The sequence below is a fragment of the Pygoscelis adeliae genome, unplaced genomic scaffold (assembly GCF_000699105.1).
Source record: "Pygoscelis adeliae isolate BGI_AS28 unplaced genomic scaffold, ASM69910v1 Scaffold303, whole genome shotgun sequence".
Taxonomy (NCBI): Eukaryota; Metazoa; Chordata; class Aves; order Sphenisciformes; family Spheniscidae; genus Pygoscelis; species Pygoscelis adeliae.
Genome location: NW_008824367.1, coordinates 317,626 through 340,063, shown reverse-complemented (window position 1 = coordinate 340,063; position 22,438 = coordinate 317,626). Strand labels below are relative to the sequence as shown.

The 22,438-nt window shown below is 40.5% G+C and overlaps 1 protein-coding gene across 1 annotated transcript in view; it reads left to right on the top strand.

The window, feature by feature from the left end:
- The window catches only part of NEO1 (neogenin 1), a 146,424-nt gene that overhangs the window by 120,881 nt on the left and 3,105 nt on the right, over window positions 1-22,438 (top strand). Inside the window, exons 18-26 of the mRNA XM_009319907.1 lie at window positions 2,236-2,343; window positions 5,378-5,572; window positions 6,299-6,331; window positions 11,029-11,097; window positions 11,936-12,083; window positions 13,931-14,169; window positions 14,894-14,986; window positions 20,585-20,743; window positions 22,069-22,323. Coding sequence (XP_009318182.1) covers window positions 2,236-2,343; window positions 5,378-5,572; window positions 6,299-6,331; window positions 11,029-11,097; window positions 11,936-12,083; window positions 13,931-14,169; window positions 14,894-14,986; window positions 20,585-20,743; window positions 22,069-22,323 — 1,299 coding nt within the window. The remainder of the gene's footprint in view (window positions 1-2,235; window positions 2,344-5,377; window positions 5,573-6,298; window positions 6,332-11,028; window positions 11,098-11,935; window positions 12,084-13,930; window positions 14,170-14,893; window positions 14,987-20,584; window positions 20,744-22,068; window positions 22,324-22,438) is intronic.

Below are 22,438 nucleotides of genomic sequence, written 5' to 3'. Positions count from 1 at the left end.
GGAATTGCCATTGCAGTTCTCAGTGCTGTCGAAATGACACACTCTCGAAGTACAGAACAGAAAAGGGTTTGTAGCCGCCGGGAGGAACTTGGGCCCACTGAGTAACTGCGAGGTCCAGGACCTGTCCCTCATTAGCTCTTTTTATCCTGCAGTGTTAAATGATCTTTGTGCAATTAAATTTACTGCTTATTATGCTTAGGTTTCTGTCTATTTGAGCCGTAAGGACAGAAGAGAGCCTATCCAAATCACCCTGTAGTTCTCATGCTAAGTAAAAATACAGCAAAAAAATCAAGCAGGCAAAGAATCGGTGAGACCACCCAAATATTCTACAAGGAATAAGAAAAAGCAAAAACAAGATAAAGGCATTAAGCTCCTAACTTACTCTAAAGTCCCAAAAACCCTTCGTGAGCTTCAGTTGCTTTACTTTTTGGTGGGAGTCCCATGATGCGGAGCCAGCTGCCCTTCTACAGCACAGGTCTGGACTGAGGCTCCTTCCCCATTCTGATTGCTGTACCCGTCCCATGTTAAAACACTTTATTTGGTATTTTTGCAGACACACGTACAATTCTCACCCATAACTCTACACTAAGAGCAGGGACTGTAAAAGTTGTGCAAGTTAAGTTCTTAAAAGAGAATTCGAAACTCCAAAAAGTACTGGAGCAAGGGCGAGATGCAGGAGGTCTCATTTCATTTAAATAGGAAGAAAATTTCTAGTCGGGGCAGTTGTGAAGAATATTTGCAAATATGACCTAAAAGCTTGGGAACCAAGAAGCAAATGAAAAACCAAAAAAGGCTAAATATATTTTCTCGTAACAGATCTTGTGATTAATATTACTTGCCAAATTCCTGAGTATGTGACTCACTATTTTTGAATGCTCATGAGTAGCGGCGTTGTATAGGACTTGCTCCTCAGCTAATGCTGAAGAAAAATAGGGGATGCTGGGTTCAGTGTTGGTCTGTGAATTAGTAATCTCTTGAGGGCTAGTCCTGATTTTTTTTTCTTTTTTTTTCTTCTGAATCTTACTATAGGGCCTTGAATCGTGCTTTACATCTGTACGTTTCTGTTGAGCATGTTTTTAAGTATTTGGGATAATCGTTACAGTAACTTCTGAGCTTTTGCTATCATCCCTGGTTTCCAACTGTTATTCTGCACAGGGATAACAGGTAGCCATCTCAGAGGATGGACAGATTAATTTCTAATAGTTAATATACATAAAGCTCTCTAAATGCAGAAAGCACTGTGTAAGCACTAAATGTTACTATTACGGTATTAAATATCCAAGGCGGATTTACTTTGCTAAAAGTTACCTAATTCGAAGTCTCATGTTTTTCATAATGTGGCACTGCACACTGCGGCTGCTTAATGCACCTTTGGAGACATTGGCTCTGTGCATTTGAAAGCCATTAATCTAAGCCCCAGCTGGATATTTTAGTTCACAGCGAGAAAGGTCTCAGATTTCAGTCTTTCGCTGGAGCAACTTGTGCCATTTCCTGAACTTCAGGCAGGAGGAGGCTGATGGGAGGAGTAAGTTCTCCTTCTGTCTGTCTGTCTTTCTCTCAATCTTGCTGTCTGGCAACCCAAGGAAAAAGGTTGGACAGTTGTGTTCAGGAAATATTTCTGGATTTCAAATGCTTCTGTGGTGGAGATTTCCTTGCAAATTACAAATAATTCTTCAATCAGCAGTTATGGCGTATGATTCTAAATCTCTGGTGGATTTACTTTGCTGATTCAGATTTAAGTGGCAAATTGGCATTACTAGGTCTTGGTCCCACCATAAACCTGAAAATACGGAGATATTTCATAGGCCTGTGCATATAAAATGTATTTATTTCACAAGTTCATGTAATTTTTATGATGACGGAAGAAATTCAGGTTAGAAGTCGTTGACCCCAACTGTTAGGGCTGTACAACGGTGCCATGTTTTTGAAGACGTGGACTCACGCAGTCATGAATCACAGCATCTGGTGACAGAAATGCTTTAGAAACAGGTAACTCCCTGTGGAAAGGAGATGCTGCACGCCAGACGGCGTTTGCCAGTTGAATGGAGTAAATCAGTAAGGCCGCTACACTAGATGGTAGATTTATTTGAAGATTGAACATTCAGAGTTTTTATTATTGTACGTGCCTTTTTTCAATGGTGAACAAATAAAAAGCGAAGGCGCTGAGGTTAGTTGTTTATATCCAGTGAAATTGGGCAAGCTGTTTCTGATAATTTGATTTTTGTTTGTTTGCAGTTCCTACTTCTCCTCCCAAAGACGTGACTGTGGTGAGCAAAGAGGGAAAACCTCGGACAATAATTGTTAACTGGCAGCCTCCGTCCGAAGCCAATGGCAAAATTACAGGTGCAGTTTGCATGAGCAGTAAAGGCAGATACAAGATGCCTGGTTAACAGCAGAATATAATCTGCATAACTATGCGAACACGTTCCATACTTAATTTAGCCTAGAGCTAGCCGAGAGGTCTACATCTTCTTTGTCAATCTTTTTAGTAGCTCAGATTAATTATTTACTTTTGTACCTAGTAAAAATATATTAAGATATAAACTATAACTGCAGGGTGAATTTGGAGTCTAACCAGAAATATAATTGAAAGTTTAAATATCTCAATAACCTTTGCCTTCATCAGCTTGTGATATTCTAATAGCATGCCTCTAGAAATACCTCTGTAATGCATCTGGCCCATCAGTATTTAATTTAGAAGACTCAATCCCAGTGCTTTTTGTCATCCTTGTGGCATTTCTGTGGCACAGAACAGACTTAAAGTCACTTCATCAGTCCCCTGACATAATCACTAGGAGTAAACTGTTACTTGCCTTTGTAACTGCATCACTTTCATGTAGGATAAATAATTTTACAGAAAATAATAATTAGTGTTTCCTTTCTGTAATTTCTGTTTGGATTCCCGTTTCTAGAGGCTTTCCGAAATAATTCACTTCAATTTTCCTTTTTTACCAGAGGCTTTAAGCTTAAAGCAGGTTTTTTTGGCATATAGATTGCAGCGTATGATTTTGCTTTTGTTCTCAGAATTAACTACGGTGCAGAATCAAGCCTTTGAAACCTGTCACTAACCGGCATCTGATCGGGCAGTACTGCAGCCCGGGTTCTAGAGAGGAGACTAAAACTAATGAGATCCCTCTGCAAAGGCAGAATACTGGAAACTCCTAACCTTTACTAATTACAATAAACTTTTAAGTAAGCTGTAAGAAAGACCCCTAAAAGGCAAAGCGGCACTATGCATGCAGGACAAAGGCTGCAGGTAAGACAGTGTGGATCTAACAGGTACACTGTCTTTCTGGTGTCAGTGCTAAAGCAAGAGGGCCGGAGGGGTTGTGCAACACACCAGTGCACTGCTCTTCTGTATCATCGGGTGCCAAGTGTGTCTCAGAAGTGGAGCTACAAGGATGCAACTTCACAGAGAGCAGCTTACTCTGCACCAGAGTACCTGTCCGAGCCATTTGTATGTCTCTGCATGCATATAGCTGTTTATATGTGGTGTATATATATATTTTTATACTGGCTATAAAGCCAATCCTGCGTTACTATCAACAAGATGTTTCCCCTATATGGGAAAGATGGTTTGACTGGAGAAACAAGAGCCTTCATTGTAACTGCAGGTTAGAGGGCTTGGTTCCCAGCAGTCAGTGAGGGTCATTCAGGCAGGTGTGAAATGTAAGGCACAAATATCCCCAGGTTATATATGCTTTTAAAAAGATAGGCCTGTCATCTTACATAAAGTGCATACATGAGAAAGGGAAGACAATGTACAAAGAGATCAGCATTCACTTGCACAGCGTGATTAGCCAAATTATCATACACATGCAATTTTCCAGGTAAAAAATCTCCTTGCAGTGTCTATACTGTGAAGGAGAACCTTACATTTATTCATACGTGTTGAATGAAAACATACAGTCTTTATCAGTTTTTGCGTAAGCAGCAGTTAAGAGCTAAAAAATAAATCATTCTGTGGTAAGTCCGAGTCCACCAAACGTTAGATTCGGGTTGCCAGGGGAGGAAGGCAGGCGTGGGCTGGGTGCCCTCTGGTGGGGAGAGCCACCGCCAGCCGGAGGAGCCGCTTGGTGCTCCCGTGATCGCTCATTAACTCCGCTGGGTTCATTCTGTGCATTAAGTAATGCCGTAAAAACAAAGTGATGACGTAATTCCATGCACTGGATAGCATGTCTGAGGAATACTTGTCTTTTCGGCTCTAATCTCCTTTTGATGTGGATAGGATGGCTGTGAAATACTGAACTGTGCTGGTCTGGATTCCAGATGCTTGTGCATCGCTATAGTTGCTGACTGTACAGTCATAAGTTAACTCAGTAGTCCTGTGCCACTATACTATACACAGTGCTTTTAACTGTCACTAGATATATCTGTTGCCCCTTCTTAGACAAGTTACAGATATGTTGCTTTGTGACCTGTACAAGTAGCAAATTATGAAATCTACTCCCCAGTAGTTAACTCTGCCACCGAGGGAAGAAATTAAGCGTGCCAGACCTCAACTGGCATGTCAAGCGTCACCCTCCATGCCATGCTGGTTACTGTGAGCTATGCGAATTTGGGGCATCAGCAGTACTTTCAATTGCTTTAAAGAAGTGGAAGTCACTCTGGAGAATGTCTCCCCTTCCTTACCGTAACCCCCAGACTCCTGGTCTGTGGGACCAAGGGAAGCAGCAATTTGTGCATGAACCAGCTGATGACCCAGCCTTATATTGGCGCAAGTATTTATTTTATGCTGGGGCTCTGTGTTTCCTATATAAAAAAGCTACAAAGCTTTTACTTCGTATTGGTTTGTAATTGCAGTATATTTTAATAACAGAACATGAACTCTTCCCATACCTTTTTTCCTGTGACGTGCAAGGTGACTTCAGTTCTCATCAGATTATTCTCATCTTTGTTAATAAACTGAAAAACAATAAAATAATTATAAACTACTGAACACATGTTCTTTAGCTGTGCACGAGAGTGTTTTGTTGTTCTAACGTTAACTGTTTTGTAGAAATATTAATACTTTGAGGGTGTTTTGATAATAACAGCTTTATGTTATTTTACATTATTAGGTCTATGAACAGGTAAAAAGATGGAAATGAGGAATGTCTCCATATTTAATGAACAGTGGTCAAAAATAATTTTGATATTTTAAATGGCTTTTTTCCTCTTAACGTATACCTTTGCACAGTTTAAAATTTAAGATGGGAAGGTTGTCTAATATTTGAATGCATTCTTAGTCTTTGAAAAGGTAAGAATAGACTTTCAGAAAAGCCATAATCATTTAGCTGTGCAAATATCATTAAAAGTCAATAGAACATTTTCTGTGAGATCTTATGACTATCCTTTCTTTTATGTATAGAGGTCTTTCGCTTTTTCCTTTGAATAGGATACATCATTTACTACAGTACGGATGTGAATGCTGAAATACACGATTGGGTTATTGAACCCGTTGTGGGAAACAGACTGACCCATCAGATACAAGAATTGACCCTTGATACGCCGTATTATTTCAAAATCCAGGCCCGCAACTCGAAGGGCATGGGGCCTATGTCTGAGGCAGTTCAGTTCAGAACCCCAAAAGGTAAACTGTCACGTCTATCTAAATGTCTTCCTCCTCATTTTCTGAATGCAACCTCTCTCTATATACGGATAAGATAGCAGTAGCATGAGTTTTATATTTAAACTGGAAAAGACAGGAAGACAATGGAGTTCCCTAGAATGAAATTTTCTATTGGATTGCTCTTGCATGTAGTTAATACGTATGCAAACGTTGCTCAGCTGTTTGATTAATTGTCTTGTTTCAGAATTAACTGGTGGGCACTTAGGTCATCTAGTTATTAATGCTGAGGGTCCATGTCCCAAATGTACTTTTTAGAAAACCAGTTTTTAGTTGCTTTAGGATTGTAGGTCTTGTGTGTCACATCTGCTCGTGATGAAATGGTATAAAGCAGCAGGCTCTGGCGTTGGTAGCCAGCGGCACAGCTGCTCGCGAGTGACTTGGATGATGCAACGGGAACTAGTATGACACAACAGGCTCTTAAATCAAGAACTGCTTGGTGATGGGTAACTAGTGAAATAGTACGAATGCATGACAGCTTAGAAAAAAGTACTCTACGGAGAGGTGAAAAATAAAAAGTTATGAGTAGATTTTTTTTTAACAGTACTTTTTCCATGTGAGTTTTGGTGGTTAGAAATGAGAGCTCTAGCTAGTCTACTTATGCTGTGTGAAACTTTAAATTCTGTCTCTCACTCCTTCAAGCCTTGTGATCTTTCTCTTGTTTTTCCTTCCCTGTGCTTGTCCCACTAGCTGAATCCTCAGATAAAATGCCTAATGATCAAGGTAAATGAATAGCCATGCTTTCTCTTTTATCCCATCCTTTACATGTTTTGTTTTTCCTGTCCATGTGCTGTTGCATTTCCTAAATGAAACAAATATCTGCTGCTCTAACTGTAAATGAGCAAGTCCCTGTTGTGCTTTTAATAGTGGAGGAGCTGGAAGTGCTATTTGTGGTTTGGGTGTTAGGAATATAAAGTGATGTCTGTAGTCAGAAGTCACATGAAGGGACAAGCGGGTTGTGCCAGAGCTGAATCATTCTGTCAAAATGAATTTGGATTAAGCGATACTCCAGCCAGCCTTTGACCACTGATGCAAGATCTCAGTACGTAGAGGTGGAAGATCAAACAGTTATCTAATTAGCACAAGTGCTGTTTTGTGAGCTCTACATCTATAATTATTGTCATAATAAAGGAAAGTATGCCTGCTCTAGAAAGCTTTTTTGCAAGAGGGATTCTGCTTGTCAGCTCATTTAGACTCCAGACTCTCCTGAAGAGCACAGTATTAGCTACTTAAAAGCCTTAAGGTTTTAAAATGCTAGTTTGAAAAATGGTAGCTTTGTATTTACTACATTGAATTATAAGGTGAATGTCCCAGGGCTATTTTTGCTTTCTTCCAAATAACCTACAAGCCCAATAAAAAGGGGTAGAATTAATCTAAAGGGATGAGTTTAAAAGGATATTGGCAAGCAGCTTAGACATACAATTAAATAGATCCTAAAGGGGTTGAGAATGAGCTTTTTTTTGACTTGCTTTTCAACTTGTTATTTAGAAGTAATTTATTAAATATGCTTTTACCTTCTGTGTACCAAATAATGCTGATACTAGACAGTTATGGAGGAAATTCATATGCAGACTTGTGTAACAGAGATGGTAGCTGAGATTCAGGCTTGTCTGTGGGGAAGCAGATGCTCACCGTGCCATAGTTAGTGCTCAACTGCAAGTGGAAGGGAATAGGGGAAGATTAAAAGGTTTTACGTAAAAGTTGCTGTTTTCTGTTCTGCGCTATTCTAACCTCATTTCAGCAGATAACTAAGTCTTCTCATCCGTCGTTATCACCCTAAAGTAACATATTCTTCTGGTAACAATTTGATGAGTTTTTATCAAATTTTATAATTTATAAATCATAAAACCCTACATAAAAGTCACGAGAGTTTTGTTTCAGAATTCCTATAAGAACACTCGGAGACTATAAATCATGGCAGTAGGTTAAATGCAGAAAAGACGACGAGCTGAAGAGCAGAAAAGCCTGCTGTGTGACAGTATCGCTGAATGGCAGAACCATGTCTGTCAGGAAATAGTAGGCAAGTTATTTGAGACTGGGAAGGAACAAAAACTACAGTGGGATTGACTCTCTGGCCTTAGTGGTTCTGCCTTTTTTTCTCTCCCCTACTTTAATGTTTTTCTTTGGTACTAAGCACACTATATTGTTCTTCCACACACTTCTACAGCACAGAGCTTGTATTAGGAGAAGTTAGTGGCTGTTGCTGTCAGGCTTCAAGGAGCTGCGCTGGCCTAGTACAAAAGCAACGGTTAAGGTATCTAATCCTAGTAAAACTATCCTGAAGTAACACAAAGTTAAAAGATGTTGTCTGGCTGCAGATACCTAATGGGTAGCATGGAGATTGACAAGCTAAAAAAAATAAATAACAATTTCAAGTAAATGTTATCTTAAACTGTTCCTTAATATAGAAGGAAAAGGAAAACCTCAACAACAAACCTTGTAAGACCCTGGAAAAAAGGCTGGTGTCCATACGGAAGATGCAGCATGTGTACATACTTGTTCAAAGCGTGTCATGTAGAAGCGAGGCTCCCTGTTGTGGTGGTGACTAGCTGCTTCCGAGAGAGGCGACGAGTTACAGTCCTTATGCCCACATACACCGCAGAGAAGAGTCAGATCACCTTTCAGGTTGCACTGCATAAGAGATGAGCTCCCCAGAATTTAAAGGCTAAACTGTTGGTCCCTGGTTTCGGGAATTGGACACTGAGAAGCGTCTTGGTTAGGTACCTACATTTCATCGTATTTTGAAAACTGGACTTTGTATCTTGTAGTTACCTTTGCATTTTTGGAAATGTGCAGACACTGACACCGCACAGTCGGTGCCAGTATCGGGCAGCCCTAAGCTGCCACGCTCTACGAGGATCGTGCGCAGGTAGTTATTCCCGAGGATGTCTACACCCTTTGGAAATACGACTGCTTGCCAGACTACTGCTTTCTCCGTATCGCTGCCTTCCAACGTTTTTATCATCTAAATATGATTTATATACTTCGTCACATATACACACACGTATGGGGGGGTATATAAAATCTGCAGTTGGCTGTGTGAGTATATACATTGTTCAGGGAGTGCAGGCCCCATGATAAACTGCACCGACTCGGTGTGTTGCACCCACGTGTACCACACAATCCCTGTTGGTCTGTGCAGGTCACTTTGTTTATCTTATTATCTACTCCATTATTTCATGTCATCTGTTAACTTCAGTAGCAGTTATTTTAATTTTTTCTTTCACAGTGTTATTAAGGATATTGAATTACACTTGGCCAAGCACAGGTCTTCGCAGAACTCATTAGAAATATCCCTTGTGAATAATGATTCTGCAATTATCATTCTTATTCTTATCAGTTAATTAGTTGTTAATCTTGTTAATATGTGTCACATTGCTTTTTTATTATGCTGTTTTTAACAAAGCGTTGTACAGTACATAGTAAAAAGTTTTATGGAAGTCTAAATATAGTATGTCTGCATAGTTACTGTTACCAGCCAAATTTATAGTCTGACATTTAGTTTGTTTGAAAATACCTGTTTTCAGTAAAACAGAAAGATGGGCATAAAGTATGCCACCATCTCCTATCTATCACCTTTTCCATGATCTTGCTCATGTTAAGGCTCCAGCTGCTGCACTAAAAATGCATAGGGTGTCTATTTGGCCTTTTAAAATATTGTCAGTTATTTTTATTCCCCCCTTCTCCTGCAGCTTCTCTGGTGCTCCAACATATCTTCAGCGCCAGGTTTGGTGACTCAGAGAATTCATCTAGGGGTTTTTTTCACGTCTTTCCAGCGCAAGTTATCTGGTCATACAGATATAAACATATTAAATACAAGCTGTTTAAAATTCTATTAAATTATGTCATTGCTGCCGCAAAATTATTAGCCCAGTACTTGAAAACAAGAACACGTTTTCACTGAATGCAGTTGTCCTCTCTAAACTGGCAGGTGCAAAATGTCTTTTTCATTATAGATTTGTCCTGCAATACATCTTTTCCATTATTTTAGACTACATCTAACTCCTCACTGTATACGTGTAACAGTCTGTCTTCTTATCCTTCTCGGGGCTGAATCAGTATTCTTGCTGGTACCTTTCGCTGTTTTTCCCAGTTGTCTTTGTTTCACAGTGACTAATTTACAGGCTCTGACTTTAGGTTCACAATTTCCATTTGTTTACACATCCTTTAACACTTATTACTTCTTGATTAGAGTGGATTTTTAACTGAGAAAAACCTTCTTCTGATTGTGAAACTGCCACATTTGCAGACTTTTGGTTTTTTGTGGTTTTGGCTTTTTGTGCATAACAGCGTAAAAACGTGCAAAGTATTATGGATTCCCATAACAAGAGGAGCGTTGTTCTTTGCATCTTGCTGTATGTTTCCCCTACTACAGTATTTTTATCCTTCATGGTAATTTAGCATTAGTGCGTTTCAATGGAAACACGGAAGTGAAAGAACCGGGGGTTTGTATATCTTTACCTGCGGGAAGCATCTGGCTAACTCAGGAGAGGTCTTAAAGTTAGAGGTGAACTTGTGACTTCGCGTGTCTTGCTGTGGCAACAAGTGATCTAAATTAGACCTGAATTATGCAAGGAGAAGCACTTGTTGGAGTAGAAAGAGGACGGCGTTTCAGTCGGTAGGTCAGCTCTTGCATTTAGCACCCAGGAGCCCACTAGCAGTAGCTACGGTTCAGGTGGGGCTGTGTAATTTGCCTCAGTTTGTAATAATCGAGGTACAGATATGTTTACTTCCATTGTCAGCCTATAAACATAAAGCTTTGAAACGAATTAATTTGTTTTCCCAGGTTTCCCCCAAAACATTTTGGTGATACTTTGTTGTCACTTGTGGCGAAGGTGAAACAAACAGAAAAGAACAGGGAGAAGTTGAAAGCAAGTTTTTATGGATAGGCAGGGACTTAATGTTATGTTTACTGTGCTTTGCATCCTCCGCTTATTTCCAGTCTTCCACACTTACTGTAATTAGGCATTAGGAAAAGAAACCTGTATAATTACTGTTTCAAGATGATTGTCTGTACAAGTGTGGCAAAGCCTTTTGCCTCAATATATACCTGTGTATTACTGCAAATAATTTTTATTATATTTTTAAAAATGACTACTAGTAGAGGCTCTTAAGCTTACTTAGGGAAATAGTAACGCAGGAAACTAATTATTAAATAGCTCTTTTGAAGAAGCGGTTCTCTTGGAGAAACACAGTTGCTCTTCAGAGCCAAATCATGTTGTAGGGGACAGAAAAGGAGGAGAAAAAAAATCGCTCACAGTGGTTCAGAGAAGTTCTGAAAGAGCTGCTGAAAGAGCTACCTTTCTAGATATGAAATACCTTAGAAATACTAAGGTATTTCATATCTAAAAAATGCGTGTTTATGTGTACGTGTGTGTATATATATGTATATGGAATTACCACATATACGACCTTTTCAGCTTCAGGGTCTGCAGGGAGAGGAAGCCGCCCAGTGGACATAGGACCAGATTACAAACCACCACTTGGTGGTAAGTGTTGTTATAAAGCTTTTCAATTTAAATGCAGTGTCTCTTGGTGTTTCACCGAGTGATGCAATATCCTACTGAAAATACCGATTACATCTGTTCCAGTAACTTTTTCTCTTTATGATGATAGTTGTTCCCACTCAAGAAATGGTATCATATTTCTGTCGTAGTGTTCTCGCCTACTGTGTGGGGTAAATGGAAAAAATATCATCGCATGCATTTACATTTCAGTCTTGATAAGCAGGTCTTGTTCCCAGTTTAGTTTTAAATGGCTGCTATAGTGCACAAGTGTAAAATTAATTCAGTAACAACAACATATTAGGAAGGAAAAAAAATCATCTTAACTCCTTCTCCTTATTAGCACTGTGCATTGCGGAAGCCTTGCCCTAAGGTAACACTCATTAGTGTTACATAAAATGTGTTTCTTTCAGAGGAAAGTGACCGCTGTAGAATACTGGTACCGATTCATGTGAATATTGGGTCTAAGGGGATGCCTGTAGTGCTATAGTTTTAGCAAGGTCCCAGGTTAACTCTCCTTAGACTGCAAACAATTGAATTTTTTTATGATAACTGTTTGAGTCGGGTGAACGTAAATTTTTATAGACTGTTAGTTGGAAATGGATCTATAAAGCATCTTACAGATTTAACAATTGTACAGAAACACAACTGGCAAATGACAAAAAAATAAGCAAGCACTTTGCTTGAAATCCTAGCAGACAAACCATCTTTCTCACTCTGCTGATCTGTATGATTGTAGAAGTCTTTGAGGGGCACTGCTTGCTTTTGATGGGGATTTTTTTCTGTATAAGTAACGCCTTTCTCCCATCTCAAACTCTTACAGGCAGTAACAGTCCCCATGGAAGTCCTACTTCTCCCTTGGACAGCAACATGCTCCTTGTAATCATAGTGTCTGTTGGAGTGATCACCATTGTGATAGTGGTGATAGTCGCTGTCTTCTGCACGCGTCGTACAACTTCTCACCAAAAAAAGTAAGATGTCCGGGTGGCACTTTGCCCTGTCCTACCTTTCTCACTTAATTCTATTACTTAATCTTTTCTTTATGATGCTTTAGAGTTTATTACTTTTATGACTCGCAGGCTGTAGAAATTCTGTTTCTGACAACAGATCAGTAATGCAGTTTGAATTCTTGTGTTCAGAAGATAACGTGCATCAGTACAGCTAAGTTACCATGTGTGTGATGATGATGATGTTCTGTTTTTCCTAATCAGTGTTTCAGAGTTTGCAAACCATCAAGAGTTTACAGGCTGACTGGGGCAATGCTTTTGTGTATACCTGCACTTGCCCCTCTCTGAGGAGAAATTATTGTTTAAAATATTGTTTCCAAACTCAAGCCAATACATCTGTTTAGAGCTGTGAGAGCTCAACAGCTCAGGCAGATTCTCACTTCTGTTCTTAGCATGTACTTCACTCTGCGGAGTAGGTTTACAAGCTGTGCATGATAATATCCAATTTTTAGATAGATTACTGGAGTGGAATCTGAATCTGGTGCTGGACTCCTTAGACAAGTGCTCCAAAATCCAAAATATAGGTGTGTTATCTGAATTACTCCCTCATTTAGAGCATCTGAATTAAGACTACAGCAGCGATGCTTCCATTTATAGGCTCCTGAAGGTTGTTTCTGCATGTTCTTTGAAAGAACTGAACAGAGCTGAAAGCTTTTTTTTTTTTAAGTTTGAAAACTTAAACTGTTTGAAAACATAGACTCTGTTACGCAAAACAGAGTTTTAAGAAAGTGATTAAAAGCCAGGCTTAGAAGATAATCTCCACTTGCTTTGCTGAAGCTGAACCATCCTGCAAAAATGCAAGTTCTTCAGGAGAGGAGAGCAAGGATATATGAGTGATGGTCTAGCAACTGGGGGATGTGTTTGGGAGAGGGCAAAATTCATGGGCCTGTGCCCAAGAGACGTATTTTATTTTCAAAGAGCAGAAATAACCCTGTGAAATCTTGCCTTTGTTTTCCCAGTTTCTAAATGCCACCTCTTACATGCAGCAACCCACAACCAGTGAATAACCTTCTGATCTGTTTTACTCGTTCAGCTGCAGCGCCCAAAGCAGGCTGCCGGCAGCACGTCTGGCTGCGTATCACCTACGTGAGAGCCTCCGTTCAGTGATATTTTCAAAATTTTATTTAGTCGTATCTTAGCCATTTCTAGCAAGCGTGCTACCCAGAAGGGACACCTTCCTCCATCGTTGCCAGGGTCCAAAGTGAGGACTGTGCGTGGAGGGCAGTGCTGGGACTCTACATTTTACTTTTCCAAAATTCCGTCACGTCAAATGTCTGCCTCGCAATCGGTTTGCTGCTGCTGCTATTCAACAGCGATGAAAAAGCACGTTAGTTAGATGTGTCTAACCCGAGCAGTGGTAAAATGAATGTTCTTATCATTAGTCTTTAGAGTTAACCATCCTATTGGGATAATTGGCTATTTGCACACTCCTTCTACAGCTATCGTTTGAGGTTGTTTGTAAGCCCTGGAGTACGGGCACAGCATGATGTACGTACACTTCATGTTTAGAATATTCTCTTAATAACCATAAGTACTGGAAACTTAATTTTTGTTAATGAAAGCTTAGACTGTAGAGCACAGTTCTGCAGCATGTGGTAGCATTTGAGACAAATTTCATGGCATCAGAGTTGCAGAACATGCTTTGAGATGTCAGATGTGCTTATATGTAAAATTCAAAGCTTCCTGCCCAGTGGATAGCTTTTGCTCAGCTGGATACAAGATCTGAAGGAAATCTCAGTGAAAATTTGCCTTTTTCAACACGTGAAAGGAAGCCTACAGCCAAGAACATTTAATTTGTTTTCCTTCCCAAGGAAACGAGCTGCCTGCAAATCAGTGAATGGGTCCCATAAGTACAAAGGAAACTCCAAAGATGTCAAGCCTCCTGACCTCTGGATCCATCATGAAAGACTGGAGCTAAAACCCATTGATAAATCTCCAGATCCCAATCCAATCATGACAGATACCCCAATCCCTCGCAACTCCCAAGACATCACCCCAGTTGATAATTCCATGGACAGCAATATCCATCAAAGGCGGAATTCCTACAGAGGTGAGCTATCAACGAGTACTTTGACCATGACGTTTAAAATTAAATACATTTTACTGTATCTGGTGAAATCACTTTATTGACATATTATTCAGTTACCCTTATCTTTTTTTGTTCTTATTTTCCAAGTAGTGAATTGGGTTTGTGCCTAGTCCATAAGACTCTCTGAAAAGGATGGATCCACATGTTATAGTGAGAAAATTGAGTGCCCAAGAGTTAAATCATGAATTTCCCTTGGTAAATACTGATTAGTAATCAGAAGATCATCTAACAAGTGTTTCATATTAAACTGTCGAGAGATGTTGTGTGACATTTTTCCAGCGGTCAAACGCCCAGTCAGGTTTTGGTGCTTTAACCAGCTGTTGCTCAGCTCTTGAGGTGTGAGTGAGTTTTCACTCGGTGAGCGGTTAACTTTTGTTGATCCAGCATGTCTTACCCATATGTGTGACTCTGTACTGCCACTCATTGCCCAGAGCTGCACTGCCAGAGGTTTGTGTTTGCATTATGGCCTGGAGAGTTTCTCCAGTGCCCAATAATCTTCACCCTAACTGTCCTCTTTTCCACCTTCTAGTAAAGGATGAAAGGGCTGTTTTTATCAATTGTGAGTCACAGAACTGCTTACAAACCAGACAGCCCAGAAATAGAGAGAGGAGGATTGAAATAATCTGGTATGGTATCATATAAGTCTTGCTGCAATGGTAAATAACCTTCAGTATTTTTCCTTCAGGGCATGAGTCAGAGGATAGCATGTCCACACTGGCAGGAAGAAGGGGGATGAGGCCCAAGATGATGATGCCTTTTGATTCTCAACCACCTCAGCGTAAGTCAACAGCCCACCTACCAGCTGGCTTGAAATTGGGAGCACCCAAACAAGCCATGTTGATACTGTATGCACAGGCACCCACACTCACATACAGCCTTCCTACTTAACTTCTCCTAAGTAATTCTGTCATATCTGCAGTGGAAACAGTTCAAAGAAGGCATCCTGAATCTCTTATCGTGAAGGCAGAGTTAGATCAAGTTAAAAGGAAAAACGAATAGCTGTATTTGAGCAAGCAGGAGGCATGCTGCAAAAGTGGGGAAGGGTTAGGAATGTGTCCAACAGTCTGTCTGTCCCAGTCTCCAGCAGTGGCAGCTGCAGGTGCTTTTTACGTAGAGCCTATGAGCCTGGCTGCTTTTTATAGTCCATTCCCTTTGTAGTCTGCCAGTATCCGGCTGTTACACAGGAATTGTAGAGAGTTGGTAAATCTCTGTCAGGTTCTTCTCCACTGTTAGTTTTCTCTTCCCCAGACCAAACGGTCACGGCCTTTTTAGCCTCCCCTATGAGGCAGCTACTCCATCCCCTTTATCACTTTAGTTGCCATTCTCAGAACCTTCCCTAACTTTACTACATGCTTCTTGAGATGCAGAGAGGCCAGAGCTGCACCCAGTACCACCAAGGTCTTACAGAGCGGGAAACAGTGTCCTCTGCCTTGGTCCTGAACAGAGCTGAAAGCTATGAGGTCCTACATTCTGTTGGCTTTTTTGGCTGCCATTGCGTATTGAGCTAATGATACAAGAGACCTGTCAACCGTATCTCTAAAAACTCTTTGCTGAGTTGTAACTGCCAGGTCTGAGTGTAGCATCATGTAAGAAGTGTTGGGATTTTATTTCCCTCAATGTATTACCACTGTAATAGCTTATTTAGATATGCTAAAGTTTACCTGCCATCTTTTTGCCTGCTCGCTCAGTCTGGCAAGGTCCTTCTGGAGTTCCTTGCCATCAAAATAGCATTTGACTACCCCAAAGACCTTAATATAATTTCCAAACTTGAAGATTTCTCTGATTGCTTCCATGTCTGGGACACTGAGAAGATAATTGATTAAAACCAGTCCCAGCACTGATACTTGTGGGATCCCCTGCTGACTCTCCTCTGTCTGGAAAATTGATCATCCTATCTGTAACCAGCTTTCAGGCCTTAAAAGAGCTTTCCATCCAACAGCAACTTAGCCCTGTCAGAGCCTTATTGAAAATGTAGCCATATTATATTCACTGGTTCCCTTTATTTTCATATTTACGGGCACTGTCTTGAAACTCTGAGGTTAGTGGTGCAGGATTTACTTTTACAGGAGTCATGCTTACTCTTATTACCATGTTTACCCTTATCTGCAGTGATCTTACTCTTATTACCGAAACATTAAGCATAACTGCTGTCCCCACTTGCATGGACAGCAGTTCTTGACCAGCTGTAGTTTACAGTCTACCCTCACATGGCAAACCAAAATCAGTATGGATTTATGTTGTGCAGTAGTGGCTCAGGAGCAGCTTCAGAAACAACTCAGCTGCTCATCCAGTAGGAGAGAATGAGAGAGCTGGGGCAACAGATCACCACAGGTCTCAGTGCAAGACATCCCCACCTGTGAGCTAGTCTCCTAACTTACTGAGCAGAAGAAATGGCTCTGAAGGAGTAACACTGCTCATCTTTTGGAAAGGATACCAAAAGCCTGCAATGTGTACAGTAGCTTTGCTCCACAATATGTCTGTTATACTAATTCGTTAGAATGTGGACAGACCACTGAGAGAGGCTGAGGTTTTTTGAGTCTGGCAGAGCAGACTCTTAAATGAGGAGGATGTCTGGTTTGTTAGTTCTTATCTGTGTATTTCCCTATCAGTTAATGATGATTTGAGCAAAAGTGCTGAACTGAATTTTTGTTGAGGCAGTAGAAATATATTTTAATTATTATTATGAACTGTTTTAAGAATTAATATATCTCTAGTTTTCAAATGATGACTCTGAGATGGAAAGGGACTTGGCTAAACCTCTGAACAACTAGACTGAAACCCTGACTTGAGAACAGAAGTAAAAAGTACAAAAGTTAACATGCAGTGACACAGCTGTGAGGTAAAATTACACAGTGCTTATCTGGTCTGAGCTTTAGACTTCCCTGAGCACTATATTCATGTTCAAGCCTGTAGCCACGTAATTGCTACCACAAGCTCTTGTGTTTTATGGAGTGATTTCAGGCCAGTTCATTAGGTTTCAACTTTCTAACTTCTTGCTTTATTTACCTGAAGTGAGTGCGTGGTTTTCTTGGCCTCTACGTGCTTTTTTTTGAAGTGTCCTGATGATCTGATTAGCTCAGTTTGTGAATTTTCGACTCTTTTCCTTGTTTTACAACCTTTTTACAAGAGCGGTATCTCTTTTTCTATGTTTTAAAATAAATAGTCTGATGCTCCTCCTTGTTTTCTCCCAGTTTTACACGTATGAGGGAGGAGCGGAGGATGCGGTTTTACACTAATCATCTTGACTCCAGTTAGTTTCGTAAAAGTTTTGTCTGCTGTCAAATACGGGTGTCTGACAAGGGACATTGCAGCTTTTGGATTCTGATGGTTTCCTGTCCCATGCCAGGTGCTGGAACATGATGAATTCAGACTTGTGTAACCCCGTAACAAATTCAGACTGCAATAAGTCTTCCTTTGCACACTTCTAAGTGTTTTTTCTCTAAATGGGATGCAGCATTGGATACACATAGCATAAGATAAACTCATATAGGAGCCAGTGCTGAAGTGTGCTGAGTGCTCCACAGAAACAGCATAGCAAAGTACCCCTCATACTACGTTGTTCAGTGAGAAAGATACTCAGGAACTTATATGATCAGTCCCATATAGGATGAAAAGATATACAGTTGACACAAGTGATACAGTGGTGATAAATATTTTTGGGAGGTAGTATATTCCAGTTCTACTTTTTGATGGTATTCAGGCTGATGTGATAATGCTGGCAGATATAGTTGTGGATATGATTTTCCCTTGCAGCACTAAACCCAGCTGTGACATCCCTTTTTGATAACAGTCCTGCTGTGTTCGCTTGAAAAGCCTATCTGTTTTCCCCCTCTTTATTAGATATTGCCTTGCCCAGAAAGAACGAAACAGACACAGACACAGCTGGCTCGGTGTGACAGGTTAGCACGATGCACTAAATGCCAGGAAGGATATGTGAGGTCTTCTGGTGCCTTAGGGCTTGAGATTGTTTTTGTGACTTTGTTTGACTTTTTATCCTGTTTGCAAAAGCTCTGAGGGCTTCCAGCTGTAGGTTTCTATTTTATATTAAGTAGAAACATTAATGTAATGTCTTTAGATACCTTTTTGCAGAAGCTACACAGAAAACTGACACTGGTACATGAGGCCCTTTCTCAGCAAGCCACACAGAAGGTGGGACCATTTAGTGTGTTTAAGTCTGTGCCTGCAGATACCTTCCTATTGTAGGTTTTCCCCCCGCTGTAGCATTCAAATCTAGTTACTTACCTTTTAAATACTAAATTATCCTAATTTAGTGTGTTCACTTTTAGTATAATGTACAGTAATGCAACAGGAATAGTGTACGCCTAGTTAGTTCCTTCTTCGACAACTGGAAAACCAAGATTCTGGAAGGGTATTAGGAAGCAAAGGGCTATTTCTTTCTTAACACACCACATTTCTCTTTATCCAGTTCTTCATCTAAAGTTTTCTCTTCCTTGAAACGGTGCATCATGATCTTCATTAAGAGCTGGTGGTACAACATACTGATTTTTGACCTGTAAAGCTATACATGATTTAGGTCTGATAACCCAGCAAATTATTAGCAACACCCAGCAGTTGAAGCTGGATGGCTCGGTGGCAGGGTAAACTTTCTGGGGACGTGGCTTTTCACTGGATCAGGTTTTCCCCACGTGCTCACCATATTCTGCTTTGGATAGTGTTTCAGAGCTACTACTATTTTGTGGTGTTCTCCCCATCTCCCAGCTTTCAGGAAATGTCTTGAAAGGTGTAGTGTATGTGCATGATTTTTTTATTGTGGTTGCAAAAACATATAGGCAGTCTTTTGTAGTAACATGCATTATATTTGATAGTGATTGAAATGCTGAAACACAGGTGTAGACTAGTGGTTTCTACAAATAGAAGTAATGAAAATGTTTATGCCTGTAAAATTTTATGCCTTAAAATCTTTATGCCTCCTACCTTGCTGACACATAAGAGAACTCCTGGTGTCTCTGACTGTTGCCTCTGCCCGGATTTCTGATCGCCAAGCTTTTGTGGGTTATTCCTTAATTTGCCAGTTCTCTGCAAGACAAAGTGGCATTTTAATCTTGCGTGAAGCTCTTAGTGAGAATATCTGACTTTTCACATCCCCTTGACAGCTATCTCACAGGACTTAAATCTAGAACCTACTGATTACTCAGCATTAGAGTTTAATTACTCTTCATTTACAGGAGGTTGATAATGACGTTAGCTTTCTGTTGGTGTAACTCAGTGGGAGAGAGAAATTGTTTACTACCAATAGCGGAAAATCTCCAAGTATATTGCCTCCACTGATCAATTCGCATATCCTGTCCTGCTGACAGGCTGTTTTCCAGGAAATGAGGAAATCGGAGGGTTCAGGTTTGTTTAGTCAGTCTTTGAGTTCAAACCACATGCATCGGTGCAAGAAGTCTTAACTGAACTCACCATTATAATGATGGATTTCTGCATCATGTCATTCCTAGAAAGTAACTTCCAAAGGCAGCACATCTGGAGAACTTCCAGAAAAGGTTCAAAAGAAAATAACCAACCACAACCTTTTTTTTTCACTATGGTGCTAGTGGTAGCATTTCCCTCCTGTTTTCTGTGTTGAGAGTCTTTCTTTTGGATGATTTTAAGCAATTCAGTATTTTAGTCTGTCATAAGAACTAAATTCTGCACATGCTTTTCCTCCCAGCTGGGGAGTGGTGAGAGTTTGTTTTGCTGTTAGCACAAAAGGGTGAGGGCAAAGGACGATTTACATTAAGTATAAAATTCATGTCCCTCAAACAGGAAAAAGAAAACCGCAAGATAAAAAAAAGAGGGGGAAAAAGAGGCTTTTGGTTTGAGTGAGTGTATTGGAGCAGAGCTTTACTAAGTCTGCACAGAGGGAATGAATAGAGCCTTTGGCATCTTGTCCTACTTTGTCTTGCATTATTTAATTAACCGAAGATAGCACGTTTGGTTGCAATGTTAAGAAATTCATTGACAGCCAGAAATTATTTTGGAATTTGAGCTCATATGTCTCCTGTATTAGGTCTGACATTTATAGCACAGCGTGAAATACATGGAAGTTCTAAAGGGAGCTGAGCTTCATTTTTCTCAAGTGTGACAGAAAGCGCTTGAAAGATACAGCCAAGAGAGATGCACTTTCTGCACAGGAAAATGAAGAGCTCTGCCTCTTTTGGGGCTTGTGTCTTGGCATGGAGGGAGCTAAAGTGCTGGAGCAGAGTTGGAAAACTGGTATTGAAACATGTCATCTTGGTGTCATTGTAAATCTGCTGAGCGGTTGGCTCCCGTGTTCAGTGGCTCTGTGGGAGAAGGGAGGGATATGGTGCATTTCAGTACATGTGCATGCTTTGTCTGTATGTTAAGCATTTTTCTGTCTTATATTCATTCACAGCTGTGATTAGTGCTCATCCCATCCATTCACTCGATAACCCTCACCATCATTTCCACTCCGGCAGCCTCGCTTCTCCAACTCGCAGCTATCTCCATCACCAGGTCAACCCGTGGCCGATTGGCACATCCATGTCCCATTCAGACAGGGCCAATTCCACAGGTGAGATATAAATGATCAGGTAGATTTTGCTTGTAATGGCACAATGAGTGAAACGTGGAAATAAAAACCTGAAACTTAACTTGGTCAGTCTCCGTTGTGGTGTTCCATGAGAGGCAGAGTGATGGGTTTAAGGACAGTCAAAATCCTTGATAGGCTGAGTTTTCTCTAAACAGTTTCGTGTGTAGATCAGATACTGATCCTTGAGATACGTGATGATGTCCTTGGAAAAGGAGGCTTAATGTTTTATATACAACTTCAAATAGGAGGATTACTTATTCTAAAGCCTTCAGCCCTGGAGTCTGAAATGTCACATTAAATCTAATTTGAGCTACTTAATATGATAACTTTTTTCCTAATTAGTTGTGTTTAAAACCGAGAGAGGACAGAAGTCCAGACTATGCTATTGAGAGCTGATATTAGTTAATCTTCCTGAAGCACACAGAAAATTGTGGTGACTTCAGGCTTGAAGCATAATCATTTGCAACAGTTTTTGTAATGTCTCCAGTGCTCTGAAAAATTCTGAAGCAACAGTATTGCTAAATTGCACATAGGTAACGTCTTGAGATGAAGTGAATTCTGAGCTTCTCTAGTTTAAGGTCTACATTTTAATTAAGGTGCCACAGCCAACAGTGTTGTTTCCTGTTTCCTTATGAAAGCAATTCATGAGGCTGCAAATATACAGACAGACGATATGTTAGAGGCAGAGGTTTCCCTTGTCCTGTTTATACTGCTGAAGTGACAGCGCTCACAATCCAGATCTTTTCCTGAACGTGGTCCGAGTAGGATCACGATGCCCTAAATTCAAGATACCATCTCATTGTTCTCTTAGATCAGGGTGGAGCCTGCTGCAGACAAACAAATGAAGCCTGTGATTTCATTTTAGCTTTCAGGTCTGTTTCAGAAAAAAATTTGGCTCTTCTGTATGCACTACAGTGATATATGCTTAATGTATACCTATTTAAGAATGCCAATACTGTAAAATAGTCAAGGGTAAAATGAAAATGAAGATGTGTTCTATGCTGTTTATCTGGGGTCTTATTACATGTAGCTGTTTCGGTGCAAAACTGTTGATTTGGTATTACGCCTGTGGAATCATTCAGTTCTCAAGCTTATTTTGTTATTAGACAGCCATTGCTGTTCACCTTAAAACAGGACAGAGTTGGTGTTATTGCTACACAGGTAGTTAATCTGTGAATTCACTTCTTAGCTTACAACAGCGATCTTGGAAAAGGTGCTTGCAAACACTCCTGTTCTGTTTCCATCTGACCACAGAGAACATTTCTGTTAAAGAAAATAAACCACTTTTTTTTTTTTGTCTGTTGTAGAATCTGTTCGAAACACACCTAGCACAGACACCATGCCAGCTTCCTCGTCTCAGACGTGTGCTGACCACCAGGATCCTGAAAGCACCACAGGGTCTTATCTGGCTAATGCACAGGAAGAGGATTCGGCTCAGAACCTCCCTACGGCACATGTCCGTCCTTCCCACCCGCTGAAGAGTTTTGCGGTGCCAGCAGTTCCACCAGCTGGTTCCACGTACGACCCCGCATTGCCAAGCACACCATTACTGACCCAGCAGGGTGAGCAGGGGAAAACTGGCAAGACACACTTGCCAAAAAGAGAAATGGGAGATTTTAAGAAGAAAATGAGAGAAGCTCCTCAAGGTGGGGGGCGGGTGTAGAGTTGGGCCTAAAA